The 18739-nt window shown below is 49.8% G+C and overlaps 1 protein-coding gene across 3 annotated transcripts in view; it reads left to right on the top strand.

Moving 5' to 3' along the window:
• ST14 (ST14 transmembrane serine protease matriptase) overlaps positions 1-18739 on the top strand; it is a 46805-nt gene that overhangs the window by 25263 nt on the left and 2803 nt on the right. For all 3 annotated transcript variants that reach the window (XM_032802422.2, XM_075073470.1, XM_075073471.1), the window contains exons 5-18: positions 56-216; positions 1109-1144; positions 1759-1996; positions 4808-4947; positions 5351-5448; positions 6500-6609; positions 8197-8327; positions 9584-9688; positions 12156-12263; positions 13743-13856; positions 14226-14348; positions 14829-15015; positions 16516-16790; positions 17811-17947. In XM_032802422.2, coding sequence (XP_032658313.1) covers positions 56-216; positions 1109-1144; positions 1759-1996; positions 4808-4947; positions 5351-5448; positions 6500-6609; positions 8197-8327; positions 9584-9688; positions 12156-12263; positions 13743-13856; positions 14226-14348; positions 14829-15015; positions 16516-16790; positions 17811-17947 — 1963 coding nt within the window. The remainder of the gene's footprint in view (positions 1-55; positions 217-1108; positions 1145-1758; positions 1997-4807; positions 4948-5350; positions 5449-6499; positions 6610-8196; positions 8328-9583; positions 9689-12155; positions 12264-13742; positions 13857-14225; positions 14349-14828; positions 15016-16515; positions 16791-17810; positions 17948-18739) is intronic.

An 18739-nucleotide genomic window follows, 5' to 3' on the forward strand; every position in this document is an offset into this window, starting at 1 on the left:
CCCGCCCCCTGGCATGTGCACGCTGTTGGTAACTTACCTCCCTTTCCCCCTGCAGTGAGGGCAGTGTGATTGCCTATTACTGGTCGAAGTTCATCGTCCCGGCATACAGGGCCGAGGCGCTCGACAAGGCTATGGCTGACAAGCAGAGTCTGATCCAAACGGTGGACTACAGGGCACGGAACCCTGTGCTGCAAGTCAATTCGATTGTTGCTTTCCGTGAGTCCTGTCTCCATTCTCTTTCTTGTCTCCCTTGTTGGGCTCTGGGTCAGGCGGGAGGGAACTGCCTGATGCCCCTGGTGATTCTAACTTTGCAGGGTTTCTTTGGGAGGTGGAATAGACCTTTGCTTGGAGGCCTGCGAGCTGTCCTAGGCTTAGCTTTGCCACTAGCTCGCTGGGTGTGGGTAGATCTCTTAACGGCTCTGTGCCTCAGTCCCCCTGTCTGTACAAGGGGGATGACGTTTGCTTGCTTTGCCCGGCTTGTGAAGGTTAGTGACTGGGAGTGGCTTGAGAGTCCTTGGAGGGAAGGCTTTACGGAAGGGCAAAGTGCTACTTTGACAGGCACTGGATGCCTGGGCCAGGTGACGTGCTCTAGGTATGCTGCAGAGGAAGCAGCAGGGCCAAGCCAGGGAGTGGGATTTTGGCTCATGAGAGCTCATGTCCCCTCTGATGGGGGCGACAGGGCTGGGAACCGGGACAGGCTGGCTGGAGAGAAAGGAGGATTCCCCAACCCCAGGCACCTAGTGACGGGCGGCGATTCTTAGGCATGGGAACTGGAAGCAGGTGGTGCTCATGGGGAAACCTGGCGCTTTCCCTACTGCTTCTGGAGAGAGCTGGAGTCCTCCCTCCAGGACGAGATCATCAGAGAACTGTACTGTGGCTCATTTGCTTGGATTTTGGAGCCTCTGGACCTGAGCCCTCTCCCCATGATCGAAGACACCTACGCCAGAGCTCTGCTTCTTTGGGGGCAGAGGACCAGCTTCTCCAGGTCTCACTGTCAGGGAAGATGCTCTTCCCCTCCCCCCCGTCAAATGCAGGCTGGCTGGGTGCTCCCTGCCTAGCATCTGAGCGGTGAACTTGTTACTAATGAAATGTGTATTTTTTCTTGTAGCTGCTGATTCCAGTATAATGTGGTCACAAAGAGACAGTAAGTGTAACTCTTACTGTTATTGCCAGCAAATATTGTCCTTGAAATGGAGGGTGGGACTGATTCCACTAGGATCCTCCTGGGTTGAGCTTTAGGGAGTATTTGCTGGGAGGGTTTTCATTCGCGGCCAGGAGCAGCCTAGGGATGCCCATGATTCCAAATATGTGACCCCTAACTGGGCCTGACCTTGGGGTCCTCCAGTAGGATTAGGTGGGCCTCTCCCAAGTGGCAGGATTTTCCATAGATAGTGCAACTTTCCTTTTTAGCTAACGGAAAACCATAACAAGAAAGAACGAAAGTCTGGTCTCCCTGAGAGAGCACAGTGTGTGTGTGTCCTTTGTAACAGTCTGCAGAGAGACTAAAGACTAAATCCCCTGTTGGACTCTGCATGCAGGCAGAGTTTTAGAAATTTAAAGCTTCACACAGAAAACCAAGTCATTGGAGCTTCCTCTTAGGATTACTGGGGGCCAAACAGAGTGGTAGTGTTGGACCTCAGTGCTTTTCATCTCTTGCGGTTTAAACCAAGAACTACCTGTTTGCGACGTCTATCTGCTTTCTCTTCTGTGATGTATTTACTGACATTCGGACCTTCTCCCCTGTCCTCCTCTCCGCAGAGAGCTGCAGTTTTGCCCTACACGCCAAGGAAGGTGAGATCACGAGCTTCACTACCCCGGGTTTTCCCAACAGCCCGTACCCGAACAATGCTCGTTGCATTTGGGTCCTGAGGGCCGACGCTGACTCTATCATCAGCCTTACCTTCAAGACCTTTGATGTGGAAGGCTGCAGCGAAGGGAGCGACTTTATCAGGGTCTACAACTCCCTGAGCCCCGTGGAACCTCACACCCTTGTGACGTGAGTGACTTTTCTGGGCTACCTCCTTCCGTGGAGAGATTCGGGCGGGGCAGAACGTGGGGCCCATCCACAGGCTTCTGAATGGTGTCAAACGCCAAGGAGTAAGAGGAGTTTCCTGGGCTGAGCAAGGAGTATAGTTAGGAGTAATGGTTTATGCTGAGCCACAGGACTCTTGTGCTGAATAACAAGGGAATTGTCTGACAGCCAGAGCTTCTAGACTGTGGAATTAGCCTCCGAAGAAAAGTGAGTAGGAATCAAGCTCTTTAGGGCAGAGACTGTCTTCCTGTGTGTCTATGCAGCACACAACAGAAGTAATCTGATAAATCAGGGTGACGCTGAACTCCAGACTTAACAAGCTGTTGGGGTCAGACTGAATACTAACTGGACAGAGCAAGAATGAATAAATGCAAGACCCGCACGAGAGCATCAGGGGGTGTGAGCAGAGGGACTGCAAGGAGAAAACTGAGATGGGGGGAGAGAGCTCTTGAATAAATAGGTCATCTGAAGCCGCCTTCCTGGGTGGATTAAGATAATGAATATATAATTTATAATTCACTTATTATGTTGTGGTGGCATTAGGAGCACCAGTCATGAGAGGCACTGTACGAACACAGAACAAAGAGATGGTCCCAAGTCGATAGAAATAGTCCTTTTTAATGCATATTCCAAGGGAAGCAGTTTGTTTTTTCACCTGCCGAGCTTCCTCATGGCAGAGTTAGCCGACCTGAATATTATCGCCATAAGCCTCTGCAAGTGCAACTGTCCTCGCTGATTTGTGTTTGTCCACGCGGAGGGTAACCTAGCGAATGGACAGTCGTCTGGTTTTACAAAACAATCACTTTAAATAACCTTCACATATTGGCAGCCCAGGCAAAGAAATGTTTGCTTAAAACAACTGCGGGGGCTCTCAAGATGTGGCGCAAACTGTGAAAAAGTTGAACTGAAAGAAAAACCACTTGGATTACAAGTTTCTCAGGACGGGGCTTTTGTTTTGTTTGTATAGCTCCTGGCACAGTGGGGTCCTGGCCTGTGATTTGAGTCTCCGGGCTGGGCACTGCTGCAATACACACATGATCTAGGCAGTGTTGGTCTAACCTTGTTAGTACCAGGGTATTAGAGAGACAAGGTGCGGGAGGTAATAGCTTTTGTCGAACCAACTTTGGTTGGTGGGAGAGAAAAGCTTTCAGGCTTCCACGGCACTCTTCTTCACGGCTAGGAAATCTGCTCCAAATGTCATATGCCTAAAAGCTGCCAAGCTGCCTATTCCTGACTGCATACAATCCCTGTGGCAACGACAATTGCTCACAAAAAGTCTTTCATTTCTTGTCATGCAGTTTAGCAACCAGGAGGAAGAGCCCCCTCTGCAGCCCCCAGTAACAGGGTCCCATATCTCAGGAGCCACTGTAGTACATGGAGGCAGCGTGGCCTAGTGGACTGGGACTTGAGACCTGAGTTATCTTCCTGGCTCTGCTACTGGCCAGCTAGGTGACCTTGGGCAAGTCACTCCCCCTTGCCCCTGCTCCATGCCTCAGTTTCCCCAGCTGTTAAATGGGGATTATGAGCCGGCCTTCCTTTTGTAAAGCTGTCATAGTATTAATCCTCAATTTGAACGTTAGAGTTCAAATATGAAGTACTAGCATGAAGTTCTCTAAGCTTAATCTCCAGCTTAGATCTGATAGGCTGCCACCAGATCAGGAATTGCTAGGGCCTGATCCCCCCTTTCCTCTCTCTGGTGTCCCCAACCCTCCCTTGGTGGGACACCCAGATTCCAAATCCCTTGGATGCTAAAAGCAGGGGAGAAAACCCCTTCCCCCCTCCTTCCCAGGCTTGCCTCTTGGTCTAGCCTGCAAGTATCAAGAAACCGGTTTCTCTGCTTCCCAAGAGATAAGCGTTCTCTGCCCTCAGGACAATTGAGATGCAAAATACCAACAGCTTGGCTTTGCCTTTCCCCGTGCCTGCCTTCCCGTGAGGGAGACAGGTACCTGATACAGAGGTTTCACTTTCTCTGCCTTACTAGAAAAAGAAACTTCCACAAGTTTTAAAAAAAAGAAAGCTTTATATAGAAAAAGAGACAATACAGACTAATAACTTGCATAAACATTTATACAGGCTCCTACTTAAGAAAATCTGAATACCCCAGTCTGATTTAAAAAATAGCCAATTTAAATAGACCAGCAATCACACACAGTAAGTACAAAGCAAAGCATATCATAGCCGATTTTACTTTGTTCTCGGTTTGTACTCACTGCCCCTTAGTAGAATGAGAAGAAGATTGGAATCAGTAAGGTAGCTTGTTCCTCACAGCCGAGGAACAACAAAGACCCAGCAATCCACATCTGTAAATACAACCCAAAGCTCCTCACAGCCGAATTGCTTTGGGTTCCTTTGTACTCACAGACTTTTGGTATAATATTTGAGATAAGAAGGAGTTAGGAGGAAACCTTGTTTACTCACAGCCGAGAAAACAAAAAAGACCCCGAGTATACAAATTCCCGCCCCTGACTTTAAACAATCCAGTTCTCTGATTGGTCCTCTGGTCAGGTGTTTGGTTACCCTTTCCAGGTAAAAGAAACTTAACCCTTACCTTACCTATCTACTTATGACAAAAGCACTGTGAGGTCTAGTGCTAACTGGATATTATATGATAGTGTCCCTTCAAATCTGGGATTATTTTTTCTGGGGTGGGGTAGGGACTCTGTACGTGGTGGGGAAGGGGAATGCCAAGCAGTGAAGAGCGCGTAATGTGGCAAGCGAGCTCCTGTCTCTGCTCCATTCCATTGCGTAGTGCTCTCTGTGTTTCCCTCCTCCCAGGCTGTGCGGCAGTTACCCTCCATCCTACAACCTGACCTTCCTGTCCTCCCAGAATGTCATGCTGGTCATGCTGATCACCAATGCTGAGGGGCGGAATCCTGGCTTCAAGGCAGAGTTCTTCCAGCTCCCGAAGGCTAAAAGTAAGTAGGGGGCTCGGGAAAGCCCCCCCGCCCCCTCTCTGATGAAGGTGAGGAAGGGAGAAGCCAGATGCTTGTGATGATGCTGCCAATTGCGCAGGAGTTCCTGAGAAGCAGGTCTCTTCCTGGCTATCGGAAGCTCTTGTCTTATCCACAGTGCACTTGGCTTCTTTAATGATGCCCCCTTAGGGGAAGGGGGAAGGAATTATGTTGGATTAGCTGGGAAGACTACCTAATTGGTCTCCTGGGTTCTATCCATGCCTTGGAGTGGAGCCGGTATCTCCAGAGATTGGCTTAACCTCATTAAAGGCTGCTCTGCCTGTGTCTGTTTTTGCCTGGGGTAGTAGCCGAACACTGGTTTTGGAAGCCCTGGCATCTTGATTTCATTTTCCTGCTTGTCTTCTAGCCTGCAGCAAGACTTTGAAAGGACAAAGTGGAACCTTCACCACCCCTTACTACCCGGCCCACTATCCGCCCAACACAGATTGTGTCTGGGACATAGAGGTGAGAGCGTGGGACGGACCCTGCTGCCTAGCATGGACTGGTAAAAGCGGGAGGTGGAGGGGGCCTGTTGTTCAAGTCATGGCAGTGAATTGGGCAGGTGATCTCCAAGACCAAGAGATTAGCAGGATTCCCACAGGGAGCAGGGGTGAGGATGGTTTTTTTGAAGGTGCCTAACTCCTGTTGACTTTGTAAAGCCTTAGCACCGGCTATGGCTTTACACAGGGCATAAGGGACCTCAGGGAACAAGCCAGTCTCTGATTGATGGGGTAGGAAGAAACTTCTGCCGTGGGCAGGTTATTCCACTGGAGTTGGCTCTTGTACTTTCCTCCGAAGCGTCTGCTGCTGGCCACTGTGAGGGATGGGATGCTGGAGATGATGGGCCCTGGCTTGACTTGATTGGTCCATTTCTGTGTTGAATTCTCCCTTCTGTCAACGTCCCTTCCCTTGTTTTGGTCAGTCCTTGTTCTGAATGACTTCAGCGGTGTTGTGAGGCTTTTCCCTGACCCATTTGCATCTGTCCTCTGAAACTGACCAGGTCAGCTGGGCGCTGGGTAACACCTGGCTCTGTGCAGCTAGGACTAAAGCTATGGCTGGCCTGGCCACCTATGGGAGCTGTCCAGAGTAAACTACAGGTGGTAGATTGTCTGACTGGCCTGTCTATGTTGTGAATCCAGGTTTGAAAAAGCTCTGCATAAATACCTGAAACACGCACCCCTTTTGTGACGCTTACCACTTTCTTGGGGTCTGGTGTCAGGATCCTGGTTTAAACAGGAATTTCAAAGACCTGCAGAGACAAAAGAATGCCCCCCGCTGAGGCAGGGAGGCACAGAGCACTGTGCGAATGTGAAAGATTATTTGTGATTTTTATTATTGTTCTCCTCTGGCCTTTCCTCATGGACTCATCTTTTGCACCCCAAATCTCGCCTATCTTCCATCTAAATTGGTGTGTGTCTCCCTTTTTTGATCGCCAAAGCGGGAAGGAAGAGAAACTAGTTTCCCTGCCTCTGACTCCTTTCACTGCCTCTGCTGACTTTTTCTTGCCTCTTCTCAGGTTCCATCTACAAAGAACGTGAAGGTGCGTTTCAACCTGTTCTACATATTGGAACCTGGTGTCCCGGTCAGTTCCTGCACCAAGGATTATGTGGAGATCGGCAATACCAAGTAAGTGCTGGGCAATGTGACGTGACTCGAAGGCACAGGCTGGGGACAGCCAATGAAACAAAGGGTGGCAAATTAGACTGATCAAAGGCAATACTTTTTCACCCAACATGTCATTAGGCTGTGGAACTCACTGCCACAGGGTCATTGAGGCCAAGAATTTAGCAAGATTCCAAATGGGACTGGGCATTTAGATCATTTACAAAAATTCTCAGAGCTGCTATAGCAAATGTGAACAGATTCTGGAAGGGATATAAAACCTCATGCTTCAAGGTTTAAGCCAATAACTATTGAGGATTAGAGTGAGACATTCTTGGTTATCTCGCACTTTCCTCTGAAGCACCAGGCACTTGCCACTATAGGAGATGGGATACTGGACTGGATGGACCAGGTGTCTGATCCAGTCTGGTAGTTCCTATGTGCCATGGAGAATGGTGGGATTATACTATTGATTCTGTGAGAATCTGGTTCATTGCCTGTCACTGGGGATCACTGCTTAGTGGCTATAGCTGGAAGTTACTCTACTTGGTTTTCAACATCAGATGCTGTCTACAAAGCTAACTGCTGTCAGATGCCGGTTAGGAATCCAGATAGGACTCTTCTTTCTGTTCACGCCGAGCAGCGCTGTGCTCTCAACCTAAGTAAAAGTTCTGAAAGAGAAGCATAAAGTGAAGTGGAGAAGGGGAGTGTCGACGTGAGAGTCATCTGAAATGAATATGCCATGGCAGACTTGTAGAAATTTAAAGGTGAAGTGTGCGGAAAGCAAGATCAGCTATGTACGCTACAAGGACAACTTGGTTACGTTAGCTTTCCATTAATGTGTTAATGGAACTGAAAGCCACATTTGCTTGCTGTTTTGCAGTGTAACAACTCCTGCAAAAATAATTCATGATTTTAAAAAGTTTTAATAGAAGTGAGGTATCTTCTTGAGTGCTTGGGTCACTTCTCTAGTGGAAAGGTGGGGGAGATCCAAATCTAAATATGGACCCAAATTTTACAGCTAGCCCTTGGTAGCACTTGTGATGTGGTAGCACTGAGGAGTCCCAGCCAGGGACTAGGACCTCATTGTGCCAGGCACTGTACACATACAGAACAAAGAGACTGTCTGTCTGTACCCCAAGGGATTTACAATCTTGAGTATAAAAAAGAGACAACAGGTGGATCCAGGCACAAGGAAGCAATGTGATCTTGCTGGTCAGCATGAAGGGCAGTGGTCTCTCAGCACACCAGCTACAAACAGTTGTCAAGATTCTTGCAGGCCCCTATGTCTTGCATGGACCATATCAAACAGCCTCCTCCTCACCACTGATCTAAGGACCCCAACTTTGAAATCGAGGTCTCAACTTTGCAGCTCTGCAGTTTGGGGCTAGGCATCTAGATCTGGCACCTGGCATGGATTAGCGGGGTGACCTTGCTGGGTTCAGTCCTTGTTTAGAGTGAGTGGGAGTGAGAAGACCCTGTTGGTGTCCTAGGCCAATGGACGTGTATGAGGCACAGAGAGGAAATTGCCTTTTTCTACTGTTGAGAGAGGGACCCTCTCTTCTGTACTGTAACAGTTCCTAAATCTGTGCTGTCCTCCCCTCCCACCAGGTACTGTGGCGAGCGCTCCCAGTTTGTGGTGGCAAGTAACAACAACAAAATCACAGTCCGGTTCCATTCAGACCAGTCGTACACAGACACTGGCTTCTCGGCAGAGTTCCTGTCTTACGATTCCAGTGACCGTGAGTTGAAGCCTAGATGCTGTGGACTTTCAGGGGAACTGGCTTATTTTCTTAGCTGCTGAGGAAGGAGGTTATTTGTCTCCCCTTTGACCTCTGGAGGGTTGGGGTCGGAAATGAAATGAGCTGTGGTGACAGGTGTGCATAGCCCAGCTGGGCCATCACATCTTGGGGAGGACACCTGCCCGCTTGGCTTATTGCTGTAGTCGCCCTATAAGTTGGGTTGCACGCATTTGTTGTTCACTGATAAAAGCCTGGGAATTCTGTAAGTATCTATTTGCACATCTTTTTTTTTTCTAGTGCAGTTCTGAGGCAAATGCAGGTTATTGTTCAAAATGGGCCAGAACCTTGAACTGGACCACCCCAAATCTGAATTTTTGTTACTGTAAATGGACCAAAGGAAATCCTAGCTCAAATTTAATGAGACCACCCCAGGTTGCAAGGCCTTAGGCATCGAGGGTATTTGAGTGAAAAGAGTAACTCCTCTTCACTGGGAATAAGGAGCAGATTGTTGTAGTCACTGGACCAAGCACTAGAGGGAGACGGAGAATCATAGAAGCAGGACTAGAAAGGACCTCAAGAGGTCTTCTAGTCTGGTCCCCTGCACTTGATGGTCAGACTCGCTGAATCCACGAGGTACAGATACACTTGTGCTTTGGGGAAGTCCAGATCAGGATCCAGTCTGTCGTTCTAACCTTCTCTCTCATGTTTGTTCTCACATAATGTCTCATTTTGGCTTCCTCATGCCAAGTGTCCACTGGGTGGAAACGGATGTGGTGAGATGCAAGCGCAGGATAGAACAGCTGACCCAGGTCTAGGAACATCCCAGTGCAGGAAGCAGCAGGTTTTCCCTGGAAAATCCACTCCACTCACACAGGAGCATTCACTCATGCTGGTGCTAGGGTGACTAGATGAGAGGAACAAAATATCAGGACACATGGGGGGGTGGGGGGGCACCAGTGAAACACAATAAATTTTTTTAAAAAGGGAGTGCTTCCGGCAGAGTGCAAAAACCCAATAACTCGGAGTGCAAAATATTGGGACAAACAGCTTCCCGACCAAACATCGGTTGGGACGTGGGGCAAATGACTAAATATCAGCACATCTGGTCACCCTAGCTGGTCCAGGTGAGGAGTCCTCAGTGCAGCATGTGTGTTCAGAGAAATGGACACACTGAAAACTGAATGCAAGAGGAGCTGATGGTTGTTGGCAAGGCTAATGCATGTTACACCTTTCTCTTTCTCCCTTATTGCCTGCAGCCTGTCCTGGCAAGTTCACCTGCAACACTGGCCGCTGCATTGATAAAGTCATGCGCTGCGACGGCTGGGTAGACTGCACGGATGGCAGCGACGAGCGCTCCTGCAGTAAGTCCTTCCTTTGGATTCTCTTTGCAGGGCCATGTGATGGGACGGAGAGGTCTCTGCAGAATGTCAGCAAGTGGGAGGGAACTTCTGACTTGCTCCAGGCTCTCCCAAGTGGACAGATTGGGATAATGCATCAGAGCTGGGGGCTGAAGGCAGTTCTTGGTAGTCCAGCCGCAGGGCTGGAGGTTAGCCAGACTGGGATGTCTTTTAGAACCTGTGCATCCTAAGCTGCAAGAATTACCCTTTACGGGGAGAGATCTCGGTGGGGAAAGTCCTTTCTTCGTTGCTGGGCCTAGCAATCCCCTCTGGCAGCTTGCAGAGCTGCTGTCTTGCTGGAGATTAATTTAGACATGGGTTGCAAGTCCAACACTGTGTCAGTGGCTCCGGCAGCCAGCTGCATGATCTGTGGAGTGCACCACCAGCAGATCCTGCCAGCCGGGCTGCCAAGCTTTTGGACGATGGCTCTACCACCGCTCTACACAGGCTGCTTCAGCTCTGTACGTGCCTAGCAACTGATGTAAAGGCATCGGTGCTGCTGTTCCTGTCATTCAACAGGAATGAAATTGGATCTTGGTGCAGCTGCCTTCATCCCAGCACCCAGCTCACTGAGTTGATTCGAACCCCTTGAACACTGGGGACAGTGCGTGTGTGTGTGTGTGTGTGTGTGTCTCTCTCTCTCTGCCCTCCCTCCCCCCCAAAGATCAGCCTTCTGGTGCTGTCGCCTTTTTGTTGGAGACCTGAATCTGACTGTGGGTCAGCTGGTCCTCCCCTTTTCATGGAGGAAAGTCAAACCCTGCTGTCTTGGGGAACGCCACCAACTAGCATCAAGCTCCCAGTGGAAACAGCTTCTTCCCCCAACCTTCAGCCTGGTGTAGAAAAGGAACAATCAGCGGCTTGGTCAGTCTGGAATATCTTTATAGTTTGTGAGCCTTCATTCTTATTGTTGTTAATCTCCCTGCAAAGAGCCAGTGCCTGGTGACTTTCACTCACTAACCTCCCTCCGACCACGTGTTTAATCCTTGCTGAGGCTGCTTTGTGGTCCCAACCACCTGGCTCCTGCATGCCCTAGGGGACTGGCTTACCCGCATGCATTTCATTACATTTCAAGACCTGTCATGCTCAGGGCACTACGGTGCTGTTTATCGCTCCTTCTCGGCAGACAATGGGAGTGCATGTGTGTTTGTGGATTCATTTTTGTGTCTCTGATTAATATATAATCCCACAGATAATGTCATTAGCCATGGCCTGGAGTCAATGGGAGGAGATTGGAGCCTCTGGCTCAGGTCTCATTGTACTAAATGACAGGACTCAACTCCCTTGGGATGAAAATGGTGTGCTCCTGGCCCATGGGTGCTCGCTGCCCCCCTGGGGCGATGAGTGGGTGGTTGGGCTGCCCGGGTGTGTACTCAATCCCAGGCTCTTTTCGAATGAAAAATCTGTTCTCTGGTTCTTTGCTTCCTCACCCTAGAAACACATCAGGCTCTGTCTGTGCGACTGAGTGTGACCAGTTAGTGACACAGTAAGCTCGAAACACGTTTACTGCCCTGTCAGTAGCCTTTGGTAGCTGATTATCGTGTTCCAAATGAGACCAGAGACTTTCTGTAATGGCTTTGGCTGGTGTTGCTTCCTCCTGACTCTTCCAGTGCATGCCAGAGTGCGTTGCTCCATGTGCTTCTGGTGTCGGTCTGTGTGCACGTTCATTGGGCACTCAGTCCTCTGCTAAGGCATGATGGAGTAGCTGCCCAGATTTTCCCAGAATTCACTGGGGCAAACACTTAAGCAGTATGGTTGGTGAGGATGTCCAAACTGCATGGAAAAAGCTGCTGCCAGGGTGCCACTCAGCCATGCTTGTTGTAACCCACTCAGATTAAGATGTTGCAAATTGGCTACCAAAATATATCTGTGCATGTAGCCAGTCCCTCGGGCATTTGCAGGGCACCATGTGTGTGAGGCTGATGCCAAGCGCCAAATTGGCCAATGACTGATTGGCTAGAATGGGCAGTTGCAGAAGGTCTCATCTCATCCAAATGCTCAGCCCCAGATGTTGAGCCAGTCTTGGTCTGATGGACTAAACATCGGTCCCCATTTGATGTTAGAGTGGCTCCTTTCTCCTCCTTAAGGGTGCATTTGAAAGGTTCTTTGCGGCTTTGAAGATCCTCCTTGGTGTCCCCAAGTTATGGGAGCTGCAGGCTCTCCCTGTATAGTCAGTCATTCTGGCTCTTCTGTTTGTCAGGAAGGAGCTCAGCCTGGAAGACTGCTAAGCACATTCAGCTCCTGTGGGTGGAGATGCAGGAAGGACTCTGGACCACCCAGGGTTGTGTCCAAAGTATATTCTAGGCATGTCTCCAAAGGAGAGGGACTTGCTAAAATGTCACTGTCTGAAACCTATCACCAGCCTGTAGTTGTGTATCGTACCAGTGAGTGATGGCATCGCTGCATCATCTAGCATCTCCCCTTCCTTCCCCAGATTGCACCAAGGAGCAGTTCAGGTGTAATAACAGCTGGTGCAAGCCACGCTTCTGGCTCTGCGACGGTGTGAATGATTGTGGGGACAACAGCGATGAGCTGCAGTGCAGTAAGTGACTCACCCATTGCTTCGCCCCACGCTGAGACCTGGCCGTTAAGTCACAGTGTCAAAGGCCAGAAGAGACCGCTAGAACATGTGGGCTGACCTCCTGTATAGTCCAGGCCACTTAACCTCCCCCACCAAGTCAACAACCGCAATCACCTTTCAGGAGAATAAACTAATGTGTGCTGCAGACAGAGAACAGGAGGGACCGAGACCTGACAATGCGTGAAAAACGCTGGTGGGAAAAGTGCCAGAGCTGGTGAGGTGCGAGCTAGATCTGACTCTAGCTGCAATTGGGGTGACTGCGTGTGTTTAGTTTGAACTGGTTTTAAGAGAGACAGAGGGAGGATCAGCTTTACCTGCAAATAAATATAAAATTAGAGTGACTGGAACTAGATTAATAATTGCACTTTTTTCCCCACAGAAAAGCAAGAGTTTTAGAAAAACTTACTTAGATTTCAGAAAAAGGTTTCCTATCCCATGTTCCTGGGTGTCCTAACATCATTAATCCATACAATAAATGCAATTAAATTAAATACCAGCTGTATTAAAATCAGTTCTGTGGGAACTCTGCTGCCAGCCAGCTACTAACCTCCTGCGTGATCTAGGAAGTGCACCTCAACCAGACCCTTTCAAAGCAGGTTTCTTTTGCAGAGCACCTAGAAAGTTGCCAAATTCAGACTATTTGGGACAAAGTAGCGGTACTGTAAGGGGCTGTGTAAGGAATAACTAGGCTTGGAAGAGATGGATTTTTGTAAATATCAATTTCATCGTACACTCAAAACTAAGAAACAACTATTTCCATCCATTGACAATCAAAACTGACAGAGAGGCAAAGTAAGAAAATTGCTGCTTGAAAACTTATTAGAGTTTTGGTTCAAGGAAGTTTTACTTTGCATAATTGGACAGGTGGTGTTGACAATTTGTGTTCTTTTATAAAGCTGTAACTTTCTGAATCTCAAAGTCTGGTGTTCAATAACTATTGCCTGACTCCAGCCCCAGTTTCCGGCCACTCAAAATTGAAATCAATTAAAATTGGAGGGGAGGGGGGAATGTTTAAACAAGTCATTTTGCACACCTGTGGAAAATTTAACTTGATAGCTCAAAAAAAAGCTTAAATATCAAAATCAATATTACCCATTGAAATAACAAATCAATAACAATGGGAATTCTGCCAAGCGTAGGAATAACATAAGTGTTTTGTGAAAAAGGGGAGAAAGAAAAGAGCAGATTCGTAGGAGGAGATGGAGAAAGAAACAGAAGGGAAATAGAACATGAGTGTTGGGTTAAAGGTAAGAGGTGTTAGTCTAAGCTAGAAAACCACAGGGTCCATCTGCGTCCTGCAGCCTCCATAAGGAATCTCCTTTATATCTCTGAAAGCATGGTCCTGTCTCCTCCATCAGGCAGGTCCCTTAAAGCTGGATCTTTGGCACTTTGTACTCTTTTTGCCGTTTCTGAGCAGCGGCTGCTTCCTCTCTCTCCCAGAATGCCCAGATAAGAACTTCAAGTGCAGCAATGGGAAATGCATCCCTGAAACCCAGAAGTGTGACGGCAAGGACGACTGCGGGGACGGGAGCGACGAGGGCACCTGCAGCAGAGGTGAGGGCAGGCTGGGGAGGAGAGTCTTGACCTGGGCACAGTTAGTAGCGAGCCATGAACAGGGCTTCCGTTTGCGGGAAATCTGTGGAACAACGACCTCATGCCAAGAAGGGGATCTCGAAGCCATGACACAGGTTGGATTCCCGTGGGAGCTGCGTGTCACTGGTGTTGCATGTACCAGCATAACCGTGTAGCTGAAACGCCGAGAGACTCATATTGTTCCCACGCTCTTCTGGGAAGGAGCCTAAAAGGCTGTCCCAGACAACATTCCTCCCGGCCTCAGCATCCTTCCTAGGAGCTAGTGCCTGGGAGGGTTCCCCAGCACGGTGCCATCTGGGGCTAACGCTTCTCCCTTTGCCCTGCCTGTAGTGGTGTCTGTCGCCTGCAAGGATTACACCTACAAGTGCCGCAACAGCGTGTGCCTGAGCAAGACCAACCCGGAGTGCGATGGGACAAAGGATTGTGCTGATAACTCGGATGAGGAGAGCTGTGGTGGGTGATGCCCCTTCTCGGTGTTGGTGTGGTGGCTGGCACGCCTGTAAATCAGGGCTTAGATCTTGAGACCTGCTACTTACCTTATGGGATTGTAAAGGGAGGTTGGGGAGGGGATAGTTTGGGCTCCCGAATGGACATATTGTGCCTTTTGGAACTGATTTGTTTTGCTAGGGAATAGCCAGACTGTCATGAAGAAGTTGAAGTGATGGTTTGATCTTTGTTTTTATATTAAAAACTTTTTATGTAGGACCTGCACAAACACTTATATTCACACACTGCTGACTCTGCCACTGCAGTTGGCAAACTCTATTCCCACTGCAGTGATAACTCTAATGATCAGTTGCCAAAGCAATTGGTGGCATCAGTACCATTAAATAGATTCCCTAAGGATGGAGCGGGAGTCTGACGAGACTGAGAGCAGGTAACTAACAGGAGTGGTCTCTTTTCTCTGATCTTTCTTTCACTCTCCCATATCAGACTGTGGCATCCGCTCTTACAGCAAGAAGACCCGGATCGTTGGCGGGCAGGACTCGGAAGTGGGCGAGTGGCCGTGGCAGGTCAGCCTGCACGTGAAAGGCCAGGGGCATGTCTGTGGAGCCTCGCTGATATCGGACAAGTGGCTGGTTTCAGCAGCACATTGCTTCCAAGACCAGGGGACAATCAGGTTGGTGGGTGCCGTGGGATTGGGTCTGTGCTACTCTCTAGGGTTGGGCAGACTTGGTGCCATGTCAGACACACACATGGAGGATAGGAATTGCTATAGCAGATCAGACCAGTGGGCTCTCTGGCCTAGTATCCTTCCACCAGTGGAGGCCAGTACCAGCTGCTTCAGAGGAAGGCATAACCAACATATATATATAGGCTTCCCCCTGCCTGTAAGGGAATAACGGAGAATGTTCTTTCTAAAGGAGTGTTTACTCTGATGCACAGGGGATGCTTCTTTCCCTCCCAACAATTCAATAGATGCTTTGAATCCTGTACTGGTTCTGGTCCAAGTAATGGCTCCAACCCCATTGTTATCAGATGGCAGCCTCTATCGACTGCCCCCCAGATGGATGGGGATGATGATTGCGCTGCCACTGGTCACGCTTGTTAGGTGGGATCCTTGACTCCTCTCCAGCATCTTGTTGTGGCTGGTAGTTCTTAGCAAGTGGTGGCTCTGGCATTGGACTGCTGGGGGAACCTGCCATGCTTAAAAAAATGGAAGGGTGTGAGTTTATCATCTCCTTGCTGGTCACAGCTGTTTAAACTGCATCTCAGGCTCACCTTCCAGGTGGTTCGCAGTAGGTGCTCTTGTATCTTGGGAAGCAGCAACACAAAGATGATCTAGTCCTGCCAAGGGACTGGGAGTCAGGACAGCTGGGGTCCATTTCCAGCTCTGCACCTGATTCTGACTGTGGGTGGGACCCTTAATTTCTCTGTGCCCATCTGTGAAATGGCGATAATACCCACCCTTGTGAAGAGCTGTGAGAGGTTTTTGGATGCCATGGAAGTGTACGGTAGGGGCATTGTGCCGTGCATATTCTGGTAGAGAGCTTTGCAGGGAAGCTCCATGTTCCACAAAATGGCCCGGCAGCCACAATGGAGCTCTGAGGGACTGCTGGGAGCCCTATGGAGCTGGTCAGAAAATGGGCATTCTTTCTCCCCATGGTGAAGTTTAATTTCAGTGAAAAAATCAAAATGGGAAGTGGTGCCTCATGGGAGTTGTAGATTGGCTGCCTTATGCTCCTATTCCTTATAGGCCGGGTTCCGTAGTCAGACTAGATCTCTCATTCTGCGCCTCTCATAATAGGGGCAGGTCATTGCATCACTGGAATCGGTGACTGTAGTGCATCATGGGAGATGTAGTCTATCTGGGGCATCCAAACCATAGAGGAGAAGGGGGGCAAGAGGTACCTGAACTACTGCTTCCATGAGGCTTCGTGACAGGATAGCCCAAAGAGTCCTAATTCAATTTTCAGGCATTTGTTTGTTTGACCAGAAACCAGGTGTTTCTGTGGAAAACAAACGCTATTTTATGGAAATAGAATTAGTTGACAACCCAATTTTGTTTTTAAAAAAAAAAAAAAAAAAATTTGCTGGAAAATCTTTTCCCAGTCCAAACCCTGCCCTAGAGCTGTCTCCAGTTTCACCCCACGTCACCCTGTGGCATGTCTCTGTGCAGTTACTCGAACCCCAAGCTTTGGACGGCCTTTCTAGGGCTTCATGACCAGAGTGACCGGAATAACAAGATGGTGCAAGAGCGGAGCATCAAGAGCATCATCGCCAACACCCAATTCAACGACTTCACCTACGACTACGACATCGCTGTGCTGGAGCTGCAGAGTCCTGTCGAATTCACCACCACTGTCCGGCCCGTCTGCCTACCTGATGCCACCCATGACTTCCCTTCTGGCAAGGAAATCTGGGTGACTGGATGGGGGGCCACCTCGGAAGGAGGTGAGGGGGGTCACCTGGGAAGGAGTGAGGGAGGTAGGGCTGGATGCCTGTAGTTGCTCTGGGTGCACCAGCTGCCACTTGGCTGATCAGTGTGTAGACGGAGTGGGGAGGGGGAGAGTTTACAAGGTCTTGGTAGAGTCTCACCTCATTGGAAACTCATTTAACCCATAGGCCGCCATTGTGGGGCCCCTGTGCCGAGAATGAAGGCATGTTTCCAGCAGCTGAGAGAGAGGATGTTTTGGGACTGTCTGGAGTGAGTCCAGAGTCTGCTGCCAGACTTTCCCCTCAGCCTGTGCCACACATGCTGCCCCTAGCCCTTGTAGCTGGTTTTGGATTGTCTTGCTGGGAGAAAGTGGGCTCTCGTCAGGAGCCTGGGATGTAGTGGTGGGGAGAGATCGGGGCGAGGCTGGTGGCAGGGCCGGCTCCAGGCACCAGCATTCCAAGCTGGTGCTTGGGGCAGCAGTCTGCAAGGGGCAGCAGTCCCTCTTGTTTTGCTCCCAAGCAGTGTGCCGAATTGCTGCCGTGCACGGTGAGGGCAGCCCCTCTGCCCTTAGGGCGGCAGGTGTGTTTGCGCGGCGGCAGCAATTTGGCAGCAGCTTCCATGTTTAGCTGAAGCCGCCGCGGTCAGCTAAACATAGAAACTGCCGCTGAATTGTCGCCACCGCGCAAACACACCTGCCGCCCTAAGGGGGCACAGAGTGCGCCCGCAGCGGCAATTTGATGCGCTGCTTGGGGCGGCGAAAAATGTAGAGCTGGCCCTGGCTGGTGGTCAGTAGTGGGATTGAATACGACAGGAAGGAAGGTGTCTCTGGGGCGCAGCTGGTTTCTGATGGCTGGAGTTTGGGATGGGGTAGCGGGGGCTTGCTTTGGGGGAAGGCGTGAAGGGAGAAGGGAGCATGTTGGCGAGGAGAGCACTTGTCCGCTTGTAACCCTCAGGGCGCTGAGGATTAGGAGTTGGGGCATGTGCTCCCCACCCCAGACTCTATGCACGGAGGGGACTCCCATCTCTGGTCCTTATAGGTGCTGGTGCCACCATCCTGCAGAAGGCAACGATTCGAGTGATTAACCAGACCATGTGCAGCACACTGCTGAGCAACCAGATAACACCACGCATGATGTGTGTGGGGATCCTGACAGGGGGTATCGATGCCTGCCAGGTAGGGGCCTCTGGGTTTGGAAGGGATTTGACCAGATTGTGCTGAAACCCCGGGAAGCGAGGGTAGCCGTTTCTTAGCAAGCTGGGTCCAACACGGTGGCTTACTTCGTATATCTGTCAGCCCTGGTGCATTCTGGATACTTAGGCAGTCTCTCTCCTAGGGGAGATTTTATTTCCTTTGTGTTAATCAATGGGAATCGCTGATGTTTTCCTTTAACACCCCATCCTTTGGAGGGGAGGTGGGTGCGGGAGGCGTTATTTGGCTCTGGATTCAGATTTCAAAGCATGGGTCACCACCATTTGCTTGTCGGTTTTCATCCAGCCCTGGCTCGCTAGTACCAAGAAGCTGTTGCTATCGGATAGCTGTTTGCCTGACTCCTCTGGCCTACCTCCCTGGAGCCTCCATCTCCACCCGCACTGCTGGTGGTCTCCTGAAGAGAGGCCAAGGACTCTCCTGCCTCGGCCAGGGGTCAAGATCAGGGCCGAGACGGCGCTTAGTGCTGCTGCCTGCATAACAGGTTGCCAAGACGGTTCTATTCACCAGCGTGAAATTCGCTGGAAGACGGGACTTCTGTTCCCCAAGTACTGTCAAGGTCTCAAAGGGAGGGGAGAAGCTGAAAGAGAAAGTTAATGCAAACATCAAGGAGCTTCAGACACTCTCTTACCTCCTGCAAGGTCTTTTTAGGTGAAAAAACAAACCACTTAGGAAATTCCCATGTGAAAACTTCAACTTACAGTGAGTGTCGATCACCCTCACACCTCCTACCCCACCTCTAAACACAGTCATGTGGAA

The sequence above is a fragment of the Chelonoidis abingdonii genome, chromosome 18 (genome assembly GCF_003597395.2).
Source record: "Chelonoidis abingdonii isolate Lonesome George chromosome 18, CheloAbing_2.0, whole genome shotgun sequence".
In the NCBI taxonomy this organism is placed as follows: Eukaryota; Metazoa; Chordata; order Testudines; family Testudinidae; genus Chelonoidis; species Chelonoidis abingdonii.